General features: G+C 67.4%; 3 protein-coding genes across 5 annotated transcripts; 2 read left to right on the forward strand and 1 right to left on the reverse strand.

The window, feature by feature from the left end:
* Positions 1-849: 849 nt before the first annotated feature.
* FAM160A2 (family with sequence similarity 160 member A2) lies at positions 850-9,521 on the reverse strand. 3 transcript variants are annotated; one of them, XM_032101295.1, is made up of 14 exons: positions 9,497-9,519; positions 9,042-9,083; positions 7,264-7,529; positions 6,938-7,186; positions 6,136-6,522; positions 5,300-5,458; positions 5,132-5,218; positions 4,852-5,019; positions 4,554-4,633; positions 4,168-4,340; positions 2,590-3,537; positions 2,342-2,520; positions 1,869-2,031; positions 850-1,450 (listed from the first exon to the last, which is right to left on the reverse strand). In XM_032101295.1, the coding sequence occupies exons 3-14, from the start codon at positions 7,399-7,401 to the stop codon at positions 1,179-1,181; spliced, it is 3,003 nt and encodes a 1,000-aa protein (XP_031957186.1). In that variant the 5' UTR covers positions 7,402-7,529; positions 9,042-9,083; positions 9,497-9,519; the 3' UTR covers positions 850-1,178. The 3 variants fall into 3 exon arrangements, with proteins under 3 accessions (XP_031957186.1, XP_031957187.1, XP_031957188.1); XM_032101296.1 differs by having other exon boundaries at positions 1,179-1,450; positions 5,300-5,410; positions 9,497-9,521; XM_032101297.1 differs by lacking the exon at positions 9,497-9,519 and adding an exon at positions 9,436-9,485 and having other exon boundaries at positions 1,179-1,450.
* CNGA4 (cyclic nucleotide gated channel subunit alpha 4) lies at positions 8,776-14,532 on the forward strand. Its single transcript, XM_032099929.1, has 7 exons — positions 8,776-8,850; positions 8,946-9,336; positions 9,423-9,930; positions 10,803-10,916; positions 11,001-11,107; positions 12,451-13,443; positions 13,511-14,532. The coding sequence occupies exons 1-7, from the start codon at positions 8,776-8,778 to the stop codon at positions 14,530-14,532; spliced, it is 3,210 nt and encodes a 1,069-aa protein (XP_031955820.1).
* A 445-nt stretch (positions 14,533-14,977) lies between these two features.
* On the forward strand, positions 14,978-18,560 carry CCKBR (cholecystokinin B receptor). Its single transcript, XM_032101315.1, is given in 6 exon segments — positions 14,978-15,276; positions 16,302-16,553; positions 16,787-17,042; positions 17,113-17,240; positions 17,516-17,658; positions 17,660-18,560. Coding segments are annotated over 6 exon segments (1,305 nt in total). The 5' UTR covers positions 14,978-15,125; the 3' UTR covers positions 18,035-18,560.
* Positions 18,561-18,663: the final 103 nt, after the last annotated feature.

Consider the following 18,663-nt stretch of genomic DNA (forward strand, 5'->3'; position numbering starts at 1 on the left):
CTGGGGCAAAACCTCGAACAGATGAGTGGGAGTTGGTCATAAATCGATTGGCAATTAGGAAAAAGGCTCATCTGCAGGGTTGCAAAGGCTGGAACTGGAGATAATGCAGGCAGGGCCCCCCAGATTCTAGCCTGGGGGTGGCTCCATGTCCCTTTGCTGGCTGGCTGACATTCCACACTGCTAGGGAAAAGGCTGGAATAAAGCTCACCCCACTCTCCTCCCCGGTGTATCTGCACCGTGCAGCTGGAGAAAAGCCGCACTGAAGACACTGAGTGACTGGAATAAACACATGAACTATTGGAACGGGAAATCCAGACATTCTCCAGTCGCTGCTCCCACAGGTCATGGAGCATGGGGGGTGTTTAGGACAGAGAATGCAGCCATGGCCTTGGGGGCACCCACCAGGCCCATAAGGCTCAGTGCCCCCCAAAACCCACAACAGCCCAGGAGATACCACCACTGGGGCCCATCCCCTTCAACCCCATCCCATCCTAATTATCTGCATCTCCACTCTCATGCCAGTTCCCGTTCTCACCCCAGCAACACTGGGAAACCTCTGGGTGACGGCCATGAACAGGGTCCTGGGCGTGTCCCAGGTCGGTGGCCCCACACCTGGGGGAACCAGTGCTCCACAAGCCACTTGCTGTCACAAGCCCCGACAGTCACAGCTTCACCCCACAACCCGTGGCTGCCCATAGGGCCCCACAGCCCCCCAGAGCTGAGGAGGGAGCAGACATAGGCTGTCTCAGGCCAGCAGCATGATGTGGTCACCCAGCCATGCAGGGGTGCCCTGGTATCCTGGCCAGCCCCCGCCCATACCCCGAGAGTTGCACAGATGGGGGGAGGCGATGCCCTCAATCAGACCCTTTATTCCGAAGGGCTTTACACAGCACAGACACACATCCCCTCCCCATGCACAGCCCCCCCAGCCCCACACCCCGGGGGTTGCATAGAGGGCGGCTGGGTGGGCACCAGGAACCCCCAGGGGGCCGAGGGGGGCAGAGCCAGCCCGCCCCGCGACCCCCGCCCTGCGAGCCCCGGGGGCCCCCAGGGTCCTGCCCTGCTCCCCCGGGGCGAGGGGCGGCCACTCGTGTCCAAAGTGCAGCCCGGCCTCGGCCCAGCTCCGCCCCAATAAATTAAAAAGGTCCGAGTCCGGGGTTAAAAAGGCGGCCCGGGGGTCACTCCTCGGGGGGCTCGGTGAGGAAGGGGGAGGTGACGGCGTGGGCCTGGGCGATGGCTGCCAGCTCCTTGAGGAACTCGCTGAAGATGACGGCGCAGTACACGGCGTTGCGGACGCGCAGGGCTTCGCCGTGCCGCGCCGAGGGGGCCAGGGGGTGCAGCCCCCCGTCCCGCAGCCCCTGCAGCGCCAGCTGCGCCGCATGCCGTGCGCGGGTCGGGCTGTTGGCGTGCCGCAGCAGCAGCTCCCCCAGGGACGGCTTCCGGCTGCGGGCTGGGGGCACGCGGAGGGCAAAGGATCAGGGGCGCTGGGCGCGGGGGGTACAGGGGGGCATACGGCCCCCAGTGCAGCCCCCAGCACCCCCAGAACCTCCGCCAGACCCAAGGGACAGCTCCTGGCTGCGGGCACACAGGGGATGGCATCCAGACCGCTGTGCAGCCCTCAGCTCCCCCCCACAACCCCCAGCCCCTTGCACGGACTCCAGCCCTCCCTATCGCACAACGCACAATCCTCGGGGCCCCTCCCCAGGCCCTGCGCAGACCCCACACCCCACCCAGACACCAGACTTCCAATGCAACCCCCAGCCCCTGGGACAACACAACGTGCAGCCCCCAGCCCCACGTGCCACTGCCAGCACAACCCCCAGCCCCCCACACAGACCTCAGCCCCCCATCCAAGGCCATGCCCTCACCCAGGGTGTCAGGGCGCCGCAGGGCAGGGACAGCCCCGGGCCCCTCAGCCCAGTCCAGCCGCCCGCGGGCAATCAGGTACTTCTTGGCCTTGAAGAGGAGTGCTGGGAAATCCTCCTGACTGGCAGCAAAGCTCTCAATCTTGTTCTTCACCGAGCCCAGCACCTGCAGGACCACAGGATGGGGGTCCCCTCGGGAACAAGGGTCCCCACAGGAAGGGGGGTCCCCATCGGATGGGGTTGTTCCCTTGAGCACAAGGTACCCCTACAGGAATGGGGGGGTCTCCACAGTAACAGGGGATTCAGGGAGTAGGGGGATCCCCGTCTCCAGAGGGGTTACAGCCATGTGCCTGTGGCACTTAGGAACACGGGGCAGGGGCAGGCCGGGCAGCACAAGGGGAACTCAGTGATCTTGGGGGGCTGTTCCAACGCCTTCCCATGACTCCATGAGCGCAGGGGTTCCCCGGGGACCATACCTGGAGCAGGGACTTGACACTGGGCTGGAAGACCATGTTGGTGTTGAGCAGGAAGGAGCGGAGCAGGGGCTGGGGGTAGCAGGCCAGCTGGGCCACCAGCCCCGTCAGCAGGAAGTTGACATACAGTGAGTTGTGGGGCATGTTCTCCAGCTTCCCGAACAGCACCGACACGAAGGGGCCTGGGGACACAGGGGCATCAGGCAGGGCCCTGCAGGGAGCTGGGACCCTCCCTGTCCCCCCGTGCCCACCTGTGAAGGGCTGGCTGGGGGGTGGCCCCACCGCCCGCGGCGGGCTGGCCACCACCTGCGCCAGGGGGTCTGGGGGCCGTGGTGGTGCCCGCCCAGTGCCTGTGTCCCCCTCGGGCAGCACGGTGAAGCTGGCGAAGGCCTCCTCCTCCTCATGGGACAGGGGTGGCTCAGGGGGTTCTGCGGGGCTGGCTGGGGCCCCCCCCACACCCCCGTTCTGCATCTCAGCCTCAATCTCACGCAGCTCCTCCGTGAAGGTCTCGATGGAGACACCGGCGCCGGGAGGCTCGGCAGGCACGCGGGCCAGCAGCTCCTCCAACAGCGAGTCCACCGAGGGCAGAGGCTCCCAGCCAGGGGGCTGTGCCCGGGGGGCCCCATTCGGTGCCCCCCCACCGCCCTCGCCCTGGGGGCTCCGACGGACCTTCTTCACCACCACATCCCCCTCTGGCCGCCCCAGCTCAGCCGCCCCATGTGCCCCGTTCACCAGTGTCCCCCTGTCCCGGGGCTCAGGGCCAGGCCCCCCAGCGCTGGGCTCATCACCCCCGAGGGGCCCCCCCAGCGCCTCCCGCGCCCCCTCCTCGGGCAGCCCCCGCTTCTTAGTCCGTGGGGTGGGGGGTCCTGGGGGCCGTCCTGGGGGGCTGTCAGGGTCGGGAGTGGGGCTGGGGGCACGGGGGTCCTCGCCGTCGTAGGGGGCCGACCAGACGCGGCAGGCCCAGGCGCAGCGGTCGATGCTGTGCCGTGCGTCCCGCAGGTATTCCAGGTAGTTCCTGTCCAGCTCTGCCACCTCATCCCGGGGGCCAGGGCGGGAGGGGCTGCCCGCGGGGGGCCCGGGGGAGCGGGGGGCTGCAGCCTCAGCGGGGGCCGGGCTGGCCTGGCGCATGAAGAAGGAGAGGCGGGACGGCGTGGACGGCTTCGGTGCCGGGGGGGCGTCTGCACCGGGGCTGCCATGGCCTGCGGGATGGTGGGAGTCAGCACCCGGCTGGTGCCGGGGGGAGCTCAGGGTGCCAGGGGATGGGGGGATGAGGCTCAGCACCGGGCTAGGACAGGAATGGTGGTGTCCCAGCGGCCGTGGGGACGGCACAGGGGAGCTCAGTGCCAGGACAGGGCTCAAGAATGTGGGGATAGCACGGCATGGGGGACTGTGCCAAGATAGGGCGAGGATGGGGTTCAAAGTGCCACAGGAATGGCACCAGAGGCTCAGGGTCCAAGGGGAGAGCAAAGCAGAGCTCAGCAATGGGACAGGATGGGGCCAGGGTGTGAGGGAGGGGGGCCATAGGGATGGCACAGCTGTGACTCATCAACAGGTAGGAGCAGGGATGGGTTACAAGCGGCCGTGGAGACCCCAGGAGGAGGCTCCACATCAAGTCAGGAGGCGGACAGGGCCTAAAGGGCTGCAGGGATAGCATGGGACAGCTCAGTGCCAAGCCAGGGTAGGAAGGGAGTCTGAGGGGCTGCAGAGATGGATGTTGGGAGAGGGCTCAGTGCCGGGACCCAGGGGGGATGGGGTGCGAGGGGCCATGGGGAGAGGGCTCAGCACCAAGCCGGGGCATGGAGGGGCTCTGAGGGGCCACAGTTGCATACCCCTGGCCCGGGAGGGGGGCTCCTCATCCCGGTCGTGGGGCGGTGGGGGGCTCTCGGGCCGGCAGCAGCGCGGGATTAGCGACAGGAACTTAGCCGCTGTCTTCCCATAGATGTCCAGGTCCCGCACCGCCCGCTTCTGGCTCAGCATCACATGGCTGCAGGGCAGCAGGTACCTGGGGGCAGGGTGGCACAGGGCAGCTGCAGGGGAGACACAGGGACAAGGACCCTGCACAGGACCCCAGCCCCTTCACAGGGGGGCGAGCGACATGGCTGCCTCACATCCGTGTGGGCACTCCCCAGGCCCATCCCAGAGGAGCCCCCAGAGTGGGCGGGCCAGCAGCAGGTGACCCCTGGCCCCCCTCAGCACCCCCCCCAGCCCCTGTTACCTGAGCACCAGCTGCAGCATCACATCCTCGCAGTTGAGGCTGAGCAGGGTCCGGAAGAGGCTCAGGGACACCATGCACAGCTGGGGACAGTGCGGGGTGTCAGAGGGGCAGCAGAGTGGGCAGGCGGCAGTGCCACCCACCCCATGGCAGGACAGGGGAAGGGGATGGGAGCAGGATGGGACAAGGATGAGGATAGGGATATTGGGGACAAGATAAAGATGAGGGTGGGGATGTTGGGGATAGGGATGCTTGGGATGGGATGGAGATGTTGGGGGCCATGGGGGGCCACAGGGCTCACTCGGGAGTTGCTGTTGATGCGGCCCACCAGCGTGTCCAGGATGGTTGTGTTGTCATGCCGGTGCAGCAGCACGAAGCGCAGGAAGGTTTTCAGCAGCGCCGTCTCACTGACACTGCGCAGGAACAGGTCCAGGTACGCCGTGCTCGCAATCATCTCCTCCACCGAGGTCTGCAGGACAGGCATGTGGAGCCAGGCATCACAGGGATGGGCAGCACGGGGCCCTGCCCGCCCGTGCGGGCAGGAGACCCCCATCCCACACCTGCTGCCAGGGGCCCCTCACCTTGTGCAGCGCCGGCCCCATGACAGGCACAAGGAACCCGTTGTGGACGTAATCCACCAACTGCTTCTGCACCAGTGGGTGGGCGACCTGCGGGGGCCACAGGGGAGTCAGGCAGCCCCCTATGGGGCTGGGAGCCCCACACAGCTCCTGGCAGCCACTCAGCCCCACCTGGATGACGGCATTGCAGAACTCAAGCGAGTTCATGAAGAGGACGAGGGAGGAGACGCCAATCCAGTCTTCACGCCGCAGGAAGTGCCAGTCATCTCCTCGCACCTCGATCTTGCGGGGCAGGGAGGAGTACAGGGCGCTCAGGCCCGTGGCCAGCACCTGGGAACACATGTACTCGGCTGCCCCGCAGCCCCTCGGACCTCTGGCTGCTGGACCCAACCGGCCTTCCCCAAACCCTGGGAACCTGCCCCCCACAGGAACCTGCCCCACTCCAGTGCTCCAGGCAGGGCAGCTGGGCTGGGCCCTGCATCCACCACTGACCCCAGGGAGTGGCCTCCCTCATCCCCAGAGCTGGGCCCGCCATCATCTCCAAGCCTCCCATGAGAAACAAGTCCCCCCATCATCTCCAAGCACCCTGTGCCCAGGCCCCTCATCCCCAAGCACTCCATCATCTGTAGGCTACTCTGTCACCTCCAAGCCCCCCCATCACTTGCAGACCTTCCATCACCCCCAGATCTCCCATCATCTCCAAGCCCTCTATCCCAAAGCTCTCCATCATTTGCAAGCTTCCATCACTCCCAAGTCCCCCATAATCTCCAGCCCCGCCCCCCCCCCCACCATCCCCAAGCCAGGGCAGGCCTTCTCCCTCCAGGCCTGTCCATGGCTCTTGCCCCAAGGGCCCAACCCAATCCTGTGCCAGCAGTGCAGGGTCCCAGCACTGTCCCACGGCGGGGACATTGCCCTGGGGAGGGGGACACCATAGCAGGAAGAGTGGCATCACCCCAGGGAGGCGAACACTGCCCCAAGGACAGGGATGCTACACGGGGGATCCATACCGGGCAGAAGTAGGAGTTGTCGGTGATGGACTGGGCCACGGCGCGGTTGCTGGCCGACATGGCCATGATGAGCAGCAGCGCGTCACGTGCCTGCTGGCCCCGCGCGCCCTCGTGGTGGATGAAGGGGATGAGGAGGGAGAAGATGATGAGGTTGGCGGGGCCCTGGTCCGTGTGGCTGTGGAAGAAGAGCTCCAGGATGGCTGGCTCACGGGCCACGGAGACGCAGAGCTGGTTGAGCAGCAGCACCAGGCTGTTCTCGAGCGGGGCCGAGGCGGGCTCGGCGCAGACGCTGAGCAGGCGCAGCAGTGGCGTCAGCACCGGCTTGTGCCGCAGCAGGGGCTGCCGGGCCTGGCTGATCAGCATCTCATACAGCTTCAGCTGCTCCACCTGCCAACAAGGACAGGGGGAAAAGGTAGAGAGACCACCAGGTCCAGCTGTTCCTCCAGCACAGCCCCGCCCACTGAACCATGTCCCCAGGTGCCACATCCACATGGCTGTGAATCCCCCCAGGCCTGGGGATTCCAGCACTGCCCTGGCCACGTGTGACAGGGCTGGACAGCTCTTTTCGTGAGGAATTTCCTCCAGCACCACAGAGTTTTCAGGGTGGCTCGGGTTGGAAGGGACCTTAAGCCCATCTAGTCTCAACCCCAATCCAATCCAACCTGAACATGCCCTGGGGCAGCACCCTACCCTTGGCCTGGCTGACCCTCAACCCACCACCTTCACCCCTTGGATCCAGCCTGTCGCAACCTCCCCACATACCCCCCACCCCTGTAGACCCCTCTGCTCCCCCCACTCAGACCTTCCTCTCCTCAGTGAAGTCGCCCTGCAGATGCCAGCACAGGAGCCGCTCCAGCAGGTTCTCAGCAGCCACAAACTCCAGGATGGGCCCACAGGCCACGTCCCCGTCCCCCTGTGACTTGTCCCCGTCCCCGTCCCCCCAGGGCCGATCCTCAGCCAGCAGGTTCAGCATCTGGTAGGTGTTGTTGCGGACAGCGCTGAGGTCGTCAGGGGCCGGTTTGCTCCCACGCCGCTCCAGGATCCGCAGCACCTGTGGGAGGGGACTTGGCAGCGGGGGCTGGGGACTGGAGGGTTGGAGGGATCCCCACTGCCCCCCACCCCACTCACCTGTGCCCAGTGGTTCTTGAAGACCATGAGGCAGGTCTCGGGGTCAGCAGTGACAGGGGGTTGCAGGCTGGCACTGCGGGGGGCTCGCTGCCCACCTGCCCGTGGGGTCAGCTTGCTAAGCCAGCTCATCCTCTCCATCAGCACGGGGTCACGGACAGCACCGGGGCACCCCGACCGGTCTGGATGCGGCCTGGCACCACCGTGGGGGCACAGGGGAGTGGGCGGGACGCCAGGGTCCTTTCTCCATGCTGCTGCCAGCGGCTGGGCTGCAGGGAGAGGGGCCATCAGAGATCCCCAGCCCAACCACACGCCTGGCAGCAGGGATGGAGGGAGAAGGGAAAGTAGGACAGAAGCCAGGAGGGAAGAAAGTCAGGAGGAAAGGAAGGCAAGCAAGAGGAAAGGCAGGCAGGAGAGCCAGAGCACTGGGAACTGGGCCGGGCGAGCATGGTGGAGCAGTGGTGGCTGGAGGACTCTGGATCCCAGCCCTGCTCACGCTCAGTACTGGACTTTAGACCGGGAGCTGGCCCAGCATGGGTGTGGGGAGTACCCAGCAGCCCGCAGGGACGCCGGAACAGCTGGGACAGCTGCCCACCCCCATGCTCAGCAGCACCCACGGCCGGTGCAGCACGACAGCACTGCCGGGATATTTATAGGGCCCCATGCCCTAGCACCACCACTGCCACCGCAGGCACCAGCACGGGACTGAGCACTACGAGGCTGCAGAGCTGGGTTTGTGGGGACACCACAGGGGCCCCTGAGCTGTGTGTGCCTGGGACATCACAGGGGCCCCTGAGCTCCCTAAGGGCAAATGGCTTTGAGAGCCAGTGCCACAGCCCTTGCGTGGGGCTTGGGGAAGTGAAACTTCCATTAAAGACACCCCAAACCACAGGAGCAGGAATGGGAAGTGGCTGAAGCTGGGGCAGCGGGACACGGCACGGGCAGGGCCTGTCTATTTATACCCAGCACAGCCCGTCCCACCCACAGCCAGTGCTCGTGTGGCTGCTAAAGTTAGACCCGCTGAATGCCGGGGCAGTGCCAGCCCTGGGACCTGGCACTGCGGCCCCACAGGAACACTGAGGCAAAGGCCACGATGTGGCACACCGTGACGTCCCTAGTGCAGGGACCCCTCTCACATGCAGCCAGAGCCATGCTGCTGGGACAGGGACACCAGCTGTCACCAGCACCAGTGCCCCCACAACCCAACCTGGCCGTGCCCGCCACGTGCCGAAGGACCCAGCCACTGGGGCACAGCACGGGGCCATGGCACCACAGCAGGGGCACCCCAGTGCCACCCGGAGGGGCTGTGGTGGGGGAGCAGCCTTGGCCCAGGCACAAAGTAGCCAGAGCACTGGGGGGTGACCAGGTGCCACCAGACCAGGGAAAGGGACGCTGCAGGCAGGGACACCAAGGGCACAGGATGACAACCAGGTGCCACCAGAGCAAGGACAGGGACACCGGGGGCACAGCCACCATGCACAGAGGATGGCACCCAGTGCCAGGAAGTTGTGGGTGATGATCGCCGGCCCCTCCGATGCACCGGGAAACGGAGCACGGTGTGGGGGTCGCCGGGAGGCGCCGGTGGTCCGGGTGAGGCAAGGGGCTGTCACAGCCCGGAGCTGCCCCCGAGCCGGGGCCGCGGTCCCCCAGCCCGCGGTAGGTGCTGCTCACTCGGGCATCCTCAGGCCCGGAGCCACGGAGACACCGGGACCGGGACCCCCTCAGGCTCCGGGGTCACGCATAACCGGGACCCCTCGATACCCCGGGGCCGGGCCGCCTACCTGGGTCAAGGCCGCGGCGGTCCCGTCCCGTCAGCGCCGCACCTGCGGAGGGCAGAAGAGGCGTCGGACGCGGGGCCGCGACCCCCCGGGACCCCCCGGGACCCCCAGGGCCCCAGCAGGACTGGGCCCCCCGCCCCACGGCACCGCGGCCCGCTCAGACCCGTCCCCGTCGCGGTCCCCTCATCCCCGACACCGCCCGGGCCGGCCCGGTCCCTCCGGCCCCGCGCGGCCAAGGGCGGGCGGCGGCCCGGGCACCCCGGGACCGCGGCGGAAGGGCGGCTGGACCTGCCCCGAGGCCAGCCCCGCTCCCCACGCCCGCCGCTCCCGGTGTCCCCATTCCCGGTGCTCCGGTGCCCCCTGGCCCCTCCCGGTCCGCCCCAGTGCCGCCGCTCACCGCCCGCCCCCGCCACGGGCCCCGCGCTCCCGACGCCATCTTCCCGCCGCGCCCGACGCACCGCGCGCGTTGGACACGCCCACCGGAGCCGGGGACACGCCCACCGGGACCCGGGGACGCGCCCACCGGAGCCGGGGATACGCCCACCGGAGCCGGGGACACGCCCACATGCCTTGGTGGGCGGGGCCTCCCGGGAGAGCCCGAGCGCTCATTGGCTACTCCGGGAGCGGGGCGGGACCGGGCGGGGCCGGGGGCGCGTGGGAACCGGGAGCCGGGAACGGGGAAAGGCGGTACTGGGGCCCCCCGGGGCCGGGTATCCCGGTACTGGGCCCCCCCCCGGAATGAGGCATCCCCAGAATCCGGGAACCCCTCTGAGCCGGTCACCGAGAACCGGGTACCCAGGTGCTGCGACTCCCGGCACCGAGAACCCCAGTACGGGCACCACCCGCAACCGGGCACCCCGCTGGCCCGGGCATCCCTGTTCTGGGATCCCCCGTAACTGGGCACCGGCTAACCCTGTACTAGGACCCCCTGCACCGGATAGCCCCTGCACGCTGCACGTCCCGGAACTGGGCACCCCGGAATCGGGCACCCCTGTACCGGGACCCCCCAGAACCCCTCTACCAGGCGCCCCAGAAACGGGCCCTCCCTGGCACTGATAACCTTGTACTGGGCGCCCCTCTGCCAGGTAATCCCGTACCGGGCACGGCTCTGGCCCGTGCACCAGGCACTGGGAGCTGCCACACCTCTGCACAGGGCACTGCCTGGCACCGGCTGCTGTTCCTGGAGACGAGCCTGGCCCCCAGCACACTCCTGGCCGTGGCTCCATGCCCCAGCATGCCCGGGGGAGCTGGCACAGCGGCTGCCTCAGCCCGGGTATCCCAGGAGGCCGGTGGGTACCCCGGGGACCCCACGTTGCCAGGACACGCCCATGCTGCAGGAGCCCCGCGGTTGGGTCCCCTTGGCACCGCACTTGGCACCGGGGCAGGCGGCAGCACCTGCCAGGCGCTCAGGTGCACAGGATCCCCGCTATCAGGACGCACAGGATCCCTGCTGTGAAGGATGCAGACCCTCGGCTCCCTCCTGTCCTGCCGCTGGGCCTGGCTCCGGCCCTGCAGCACGTCTGGATCCATGGCCGCGGCTAGGGCTGGCACCGGCACCAGCGCCGGCACTGGACATGCCACGGGGTGAGCAAGGCGTGGCTGCCTCCCGTGGGGTTGGGGGTAGGGGCACAGCAGGGACCCCTCAGTCCCCCAGGAGCTGGGGGTCTGGCTGAGCCTTAGAGCCACTGGCAGCCGGGGGTGAGCGTGGGGCAGAGGGCTCCCAAATGGGGATGGAGTGACCCCAGGTCCCTCTGTGCCCCCCAGCCACACTGCCACCCCTCGGAACTGGACCCTGGACCCCGCCGGGGACTGGCACTACAGATGGATCAGCCTCATGGTTCTGCCCATCCTTTACAACTGGGTCATCCTCATCCTCAGGTGCCAGGCAGTATGGTTGGGGTGGGGGTGTGGGGTGTCCTGGCCCCGTCCCAATGATGTCTTATGATGCCACTTGTACTCCAGGTGCTGCTTCCCCGAGGTGCAGGAGGCACACATGGGGCTGTGGCAGGCCCTGGACGGGCTCAGCGATGCACTGTACCTGCTGGACATGGCTGTGCACCTCCACACAGGTGTGTACAGACACAAACACCCACAGGTGTGTACAGACACAAACACAAAGATGTACAGACACAAACACAGAGATGTACAGGTGTGTGCACACAGACACACAAAGACACGGGTGTGTACCCGCACACAGACACACAAGTCTGTACATACATAAACACAGGTGTGTACATACACATACACAGACACACACAGGTGTGCACACACACAGATGTGCACATACACACACACAGAGATGTACACACAGACACACAGGTGTGTACATACACATACAGAGACACACAGGTGTGTACACACAGAGGTGTGTACATACATACACACAGACATGCAGGTGTGTACATACACATACAGAGACACACAGGTGTGTACACACACACAGAGGTGTGTACATACATACACACAGACATGCAGGTGTGTACATACACATACAGAGACACACAGGTGTGTACACACACACAGAGGTGTGTACATACATACACACAGACATGCAGGTGTGTACATACACATACAGAGACACACAGGTGTGCACACACACACACACAGAGGTGTGTACATACACACACACAGACATGCAGGTGTGTACATACACACCCACAGGTGTGTACATACACATACAGAGACACACAGGTGTACACACTCACACACACACACACAGAGGCAGGCATGCACATACATGCATACACACACAGACACACACACATACACACAGAGGTGTGTACATACACACACAGACATGCAGGTGTGTACATACACACAGGTGTGTACATACACATACAGAGACACAGGTGTACACACACACACACATACACACACAGGCAGGCATGCACATACATGCATACACACACAGACACACACACACACACACACAGAGGTGTGTACATACACACACACACAGACATGCAGGTGTGTACATACACACACACAGGTGTGTACATACACATACAGAGACACACACAGGTGTGCACACACACACATACACACACATGCAGGCGTGTACATACAAGCATACACACACAGAGACACACACGCATGCACTCCCACCCGGTACAGCCATCACCCAGCCCCACACAGAGAACATCTGGGTGGGTGGTTTTGAGTCTTGGCACCCACCGCTGACCCCCTTAGCCCCATGGCAGCCCAGGGAACCACCAGTGACATCCCCCAGGGTGCCCATCCAGGGCTCCTGACCCCTGCGTCCCCCCTGTGCCCCATGCTGAGCACACACACAGACACCAGTGCCTCGTCCCCACTGTGAGCCTCCTCCCATCGCAGGGAGGTCCTGAGCAACCCCTGCCCCTCAAACCCTGAACCCCCTGTAGTGCCATGGCTCCCCTGGCTGCCCACTCAGGTTTCCTAGAGGATGGGATCCTGGTGCAGGACGTCAGCCGGACGCGGCGGCGCTATCTGGGCTCCTGGACCTTCCCCTGGGATGTGATGGCTGTGCTGCCCACCGAGCTGCTCTGTCTGCTCCCACGGGTCCCCAGGGTCCCAGGGGTGCCAGCAGCACGCGCCAACCGCTGCCTACGGCTGCCGCGGCTCTTCGAGGCCTTCGACCGGTGCGAGACACGCACGGGATGGCCCAACGTGTTCCGTGTGGCCAAGCTGATGCTGTACCTGCTGCTGGGCATCCACTGGCATGGCTGCCTCTACTTCGCACTGTCGGCACACCTGGGGCTGGGCATTGACCCCTGGGTCTGCCCCAGCTTCACCCGACTGCTGCGCCGCTACCTGCACAGCTTCTACTTCTCCACACTGGTCCTGGCCATGGTGGGCGACACACCAGCCCCGCAGCGCGAGGAGGAGTTCCTCTTCGTCACCGCCGGCTTCCTCCTGGCCATGCTGGGCTTCGCCACCATCACCGGCAACATCAGCGCCGTCATCGTCAACCTCAGCGCAGCCGACGCCGCCTTCTACCCAGACGTGGGGCCGATGCGGCGGTACCTGCGGGCGCGGGGCGCGGGCGGGCGGCTGGTGCGGCGCGTGGTGCGCTGGCACCAGCACCTGCGGGCACGGCGCAAGCTGCCGGCGGAGCGGGAGGTGCTGCAGCACCTGCCGCAGGGCCTGCAGGCCGAGGTGGCAGCCAGCGTGCACCTGGCAGCCCTGCGGCGCGTGGGGCTGTTCCGCGGCTGGGAGCACAGCGTGCTGCAGCAGCTGGTGCTGCGCCTGCGCCCGCAGGTCTTCAGCCCCGGCGAGTTTGTGTGCCGGCGTGGCGATGTGGGCCGCGAGATGTACTTCATCCGCGAGGGCCGCCTGGCTGTGGTGGCCGAGGACGGTGTCACGCAGCTGGCCGTGCTGGGCGAGGGGCTCTACTTTGGGGAGATCAGCCTCATCAACATCAAGGGTGAGCTCCACACTGCACCCTGATGCCGCCCATGGTCGCCTTGGGCTCACGGCCCCCTGCCCCACAGGCAACATGGCAGGGAACCGGCGCACGGCCAACATCCTGAGCATCGGGTACTCAGACCTGTTCTGCCTGGGCAAGGAGGACCTGACAGAGGTGCTGGCTGAGTTCCCCTGTGCCCGTGCTGCCATGGAGGCCAAGGGCCAGGAGCTGCTGCTGCGCATGGGCCAGCTCAACACTGGAGCTGAGGTGGCAGCAGTGGCGGCCGAGGCCGAGGCCGAGCGGCGGCTGCAGGGGCTGGAGGTGGCCCTGGAGGGGCTCCAGACACGGGCAGCCCGACTGCTGGCACAGCTGGAGGCCAGTGCCCTGCGCGTGGCCCTGCGCGTCCAGCGCCTCGAGGGGTGGCTGCACCTGCGGCAGCAGCGACAGGACAGAGCAGCAGGGACAGATGGGGCAGCAGGAACGGCCTCACCGCAGCGGCCTGCCAGGACACAGGGCCCTACTGGGGGACAGGGCCCCCCCAGGGTACAGGGTTCAACCAAGGCACAAGGTCCCCTCAGGAAACAGGGTCCCTTCAAGGTGCAGGGTGCCCCCAGGGCACAGGGTCCTGCTCAGGGACCAGGTCCTGCAGGAGGATGGGGTCCCACTGGGGTGCAGGGCCGCTCCAGGGCACAGAGTCCCCACAGAGCACAGGGTCCCAGTAACATGCAAGGTCCCCCCAAGGCACACGATACCCCCATGGTGCAGGGTCCCCTCAGGGCACAGGGTCACATTGGGGCACGAGGTCCTAGTGGCACATATGGTCCCAGTGGTCCCAGGGGGGCACAGGCTCCCCTCAAGGCATGTGATACCCCCATGGTACAGGGTCCCCTCAGGGTACAGGGTCCCCTCAGGGCACAGGGCCCCCTCAGGGCACAGATTGGGGCACGAGGTCCCAGTGGCACATACGGTCCCAGAAGGGCACAGGCTCTCCCCAGGCCACAGGGTCCCTCTGGGTCACAGAGCTCCAGAGGGGTGCAGGATCTCTCCGAGGCTCAGGGTCCCACCAGGGTCGGGGTCCCACGAGGGGTGGGGATGCCGAGGGACTAGTTCCGCAGTGCTGAGGGGTCACCTGGAGGGGGACAGCAGCGACAACTGTTGTCGGGTGACACCGACAGCTGCTGCTGCGGGACGGGGACCGGGACGGGGAAGGAGCCGGGATGGGGACGGGTCAGGGTCATGGAGTTGCGGAGTCGGGAGCAGCTCGGGACCCCCAGCCCCGCCGGGGCATCCCGGGGTCAGTCGCAGGGACGCGGTGACAGACACCGCGGTGACGGCAGCCGCTGCCGCTAGAGCGCTCCCGGCCTGGAGCCTCCCCACGCCCCCCGACCTGCCCGGGACTCCGGCCGCAGCCCGGTACTCCCCGAGCCCCGCTCCCGGTACTCTCCATGGCCCCGCCCGTCCCCCCCGCCCCGGGCTCCCCCCGGTCCCGCCTCCCCCGCGCCCCCAGCACCCCCCGGGCTCCCCTCGCCGCCGCCACCGCCCCCCGCCCCCGGCCCGCCCCGCGCCGGGCGCCGCCCCCGCTTATCCACCGGCGGCTCCGAGCAGATCGGAGCCTCGTCCCTCCCGGAGCCTCCCGGTGCCTGGTCCTTCCCGGTGCCTCCTGCCGGAGGAGGGGCGGGGGGAGGTGGGGGGTCCCCGCCATGGACCCCCGGCCCCTCAACGAGTCGCTGCAGGAGATGCTCTGCCGCTCCGGGAACGGCACCGGGAACGGACCCGGCACCGGCACCGGGACCAACGGCTCGGTCTGCGACCTCCTCCGCAGGGGCCTCCGCGGGCCCCCGGCGCCCAGAGGTGAGAGCGGGGGCGGGGGGGGGAAGGAGCGGGATGGAGCCGGGAGGGGATCCCCACTCCGTGCCCGGCCCTGCGCCCCCCGGCACGCCAGCACTCCGCTTCGTCCCGCCGTGCCACCCCGGCGCCCGCCGCCCCGCGCTCCGGTTCTCCCGGTCCCTGACCGATGCCGCCCCCGTCCCCCGCCGTGCCCCTCATCGCACCCATCGTTCCCGACCCCCGCGCCCCGGGCGGGGGCTCGGCGGCCCCGGCACTGCCCAGTGGTCCCGGTGCGGATCTCGGCGCCGCCCGGGGGGAGCACGCCGCCCTGTGCCGGCGGCAGCAGGAGGCCGGAGGGGACTCCGACAGGGACACAGACACCGCCCGCCCCGCACCGCTGCCCCACTGCCGGGGCCGGGACCTCCAACTGGACCCTCGACTGGGACGCCCCCATCCCACCCCACCACCAGAGCCAAGACCGCTAACCCCATCCCACCGCCCGGCTGGAGCCCCTAGTCCGGCTTGTCACTCCCCTTCCCGGGCTGCACGTCCCCGGTCCCCGCGCTGCCGGGGGGAGCCGCGGCTCAGCACCGAGGCGGAGGGTGGGCAGGATGGGGGCACTCACCCAGATGAGGGTTCCCCAGCCTCACAGAATTGTGCTGGGGGGCACCCACCTGGGTGAGGGTCCCCCAGCCTCACAGAACTGAGCCGGGGGCACGGGATTCACCCCAAATCCCGGCGGCTGCCAGACGGGGGGGGAAACGATGCACTCGTCTGATGGGTCCCCAGCGAACCCACGCCAGTCACACTGGAGCCCCGGTGTCCCGGTGCCTGGGCCTGTGCTGGGGTGCCTTTGGGGTGCCTTCAGAGTGTCTCTGGGGTGCCACCGGGCTACCCTTGGGGTGCCGTGGGGGGGATCTCTATGGTGCCCTCAGAAGTGCTTTCAGAGTGCCTCTAGGGTGCCACCTGGGTGCCTCTGAGGTGCCCTCGTGGTGCCTCTGGGGTGCACCCAGGGTCCCAATGCAGCGCCGGTGCCCTGCTGCCCACAGAGCTGGACGTGGCGGTGCGCGTGGTGCTGTACGCGCTGATCTTCGTGCTGAGCGTCGGGGGCAATGCGCTGGTAGTGGCCGTGCTGGCGCTGAACCGGCGACTGCGCACCGTCACCAATTGCTTCCTGCTGTCCCTGGCACTGAGTGACCTGCTCCTGGCACTGTGCTGCATGCCCTTCACCCTGCTGCCCGGCCTCATGGGCGCCTTCATCTTCGGCGACGTCGTCTGCAAGCTTGTCGCCTACCTCATGGGTAGGGTGGGGCACAGTGGGGGCTTGTCCCTACCTCGTGGGTATGGGGGGACACAGCACATCCCTACCTTGGTGGTACACAGGGGCACAGGGAGGGGGCTCATCCCTACCGCGTGCATATGTAGGGGGCTTATCCCCACCTCACAGGTACATGGAACAGGCTGGGGGGCTTCGGGAGGAGGTGGGGGCCTGCAGCATCACACCACGCCCACTGACACCCCCTGCCTCCCGCAGGGGTCTCGGTGGCCGTGTCCACCTTCAGCCTGGTGGCCATTGCCATCGAGCGGTACAGTGCCATCTGCAACCCGCTGCAGTCGCGCGCCTGGCAGACACGGTCCCACGCCTGCCGCGTCATCGCCGGCACCTGGGCCCTGGCAGCGCTGCTGATGCTGCCCTACGCCGTGTACAGCACCACGCGCCCCGCCGCCCCCCGCCCGCCCCCCGCACAGTGCACACACCACTGGCCCAGCGAGCGCGTCCGGCAGGTCTGGTGAGTCCCGGGGAGGGAAGGGGAACGCAGGGGTGAGGGGATGCCAAGTGACGGGGGCCACCTGTCCCAGGTACGTCCTGCTGCTCCTCGTCCTCTTCTTCATCCCAGGCGTGGTGATGACGGTGGCGTACGGGCTCATCTCCCGTGAGCTCTACCGTGGCATCCGCTTCGAGCTGGACGTCAAGAGGGAGGTGGCAGGTGAGGGGATGGGGCGTGGCAGAGTGCCCACCCCAGGAGGAGAGGGAGGGCTGAGCCCTCACCCCTGCTCCCCACAGTGGTGGGTTCCTCAGGGACACCCCCCTTTCCTGGAGACCTCCTTGTAGCCTTGGGGTGCAGCATGTCCCCATGGTGCTATGTCCACTTCCATGTCCCCTGCACCCCATCCCACCCCTCCTGGAGGATGCTCCCATGGTGTTGGGATGCAGCGTGTCCCTACAGTGCCATGGCCGTGACCATGCCTCCTCACTCCACAGCCCAGCACGGCATCGGGGGGGACCCAGCACCCGCCTGTGATGAGGGTGACGGGTGCTACCTGCAGCTGTCACGTCCGGGCGCAGCACTGGAGCTGCGGGCGCTGGGGGCGGCTGCGCAGCAGGATGGGGCACGCATCAACAGCTCGGGGGGCCCAGCTGGCGGCCAAGCGGCGCGTGATCCGCATGCTGGTGGTCATCGTGGCCATGTTCTTCCTCTGCTGGCTGCCCATCTTCGCCGCCAACACCTGGCGAGCCTTTGCCCCGCGGGCAGCCCAGCGGGCACTCTCGGGGACCCCCATCGCCTTCATCCACCTGCTCTCGTACACCTCAGCCTGCGCCAACCCCCTCATCTACTGCTTCATGAACCGCCGCTTCCGCAAGGCCTTTGGGGCCACCTGTGCGGGCTGGGGGTGCCGCCGCGCCTGCCCCCGCCGCCCGCCCGAGGACGAGCCCCCCATGGCCAGCGCCTCGCTCTCCAAGTTCAGCTACACTACTGTCAGCAGCCTGGGACCCCCCTGAGCCGGCGCCCCTGAGCTGGAACCCCCTGAGCCCCTCCAACACCAGTGCCCCGGCACCCACGTGAGCTGGACCCCCATGAGCCCCCCATGGCCAGAACCTTGCTCTCCAAGTTCAGCTACACTATCCTCAGCAGCCTGGGACCCCTGAGCTAGACCCCCTTAGGTCCCCTAACACCAGTGCCTGGGTCCCCCTGAGCTGGACACCCCCACCAGGACCCCCCCGAGCATGAACCCCGCCCTGGCTCCCCCGGGTGCTGCCAGCACCCCCCGTGCCCCTCTCTGGTGCCATCCAGATCAGGGCACCCCCAGTCTCCCGCCCTCCCGGGACACCCTTACGCCCCATCCCGCGCTCCATCCCAGTGCCTCCGAGTCCCCGACTGGGTGGGGGCGAGGCGCTGGGCGGGAGGAACCTTGGGGCTGGGCAGGTCGGAGGCTGAGGGAGGTCGAGGCACCCCCAGCTCAGCCCGGGCTGTCCCTGCGCTGCTCCCCGGCTACAGTCACAATAAACTGACCCCGTGCCCACCTGCGCCGCTGCTCTCACCGCTCCTGCCCGGCCGGCACGGAGGCTCCGCGGGGCAGCTCCGGGCGGGACGTGGGGTCGGCACCGCGCAAGGCTCGGGGGGCGGCGGG

This window comes from Corvus moneduloides, chromosome 2, assembly GCF_009650955.1.
Source record: "Corvus moneduloides isolate bCorMon1 chromosome 2, bCorMon1.pri, whole genome shotgun sequence".
NCBI lineage: Eukaryota > Metazoa > Chordata > Aves > Passeriformes > Corvidae > Corvus > Corvus moneduloides.

What these genes read in the sequence shown, in the direction of transcription:
- CNGA4 (XM_032099929.1), top strand. Translation starts at nt 8,776, where the DNA reads ATGATCGCCGGCCCCTCCGATGCACCGGGAAACGGAGCACGGTGTGGG. An exon ending in GCGGCTGGACCTGCCCCGAG is followed by an intron (nt 9,337 to 9,422) that starts GCCAGCCCCGCT and finishes GGTCCGCCCCAG; the next exon opens with TGCCGCCGCTCACCGCCCGC. An exon ending in GGCTGTGCACCTCCACACAG is followed by an intron (nt 11,108 to 12,450) that starts GTGTGTACAGAC and finishes CTGCCCACTCAG; the next exon opens with GTTTCCTAGAGGATGGGATC.
- FAM160A2 (XM_032101295.1), bottom strand. Translation starts at nt 7,401, where the DNA reads ATGGAGAGGATGAGCTGGCTTAGCAAGCTGACCCCACGGGCAGGTGGG. An exon ending in GCATCAACAGCAACTCCCGA is followed by an intron (nt 4,634 to 4,851) that starts GTGAGCCCTGTG and finishes CACTGTCCCCAG; the next exon opens with CTGTGCATGGTGTCCCTGAG. An exon ending in GCCCCCCTCCCGGGCCAGGG is followed by an intron (nt 3,538 to 4,167) that starts GTATGCAACTGT and finishes ACCATCCCGCAG; the next exon opens with GCCATGGCAGCCCCGGTGCA.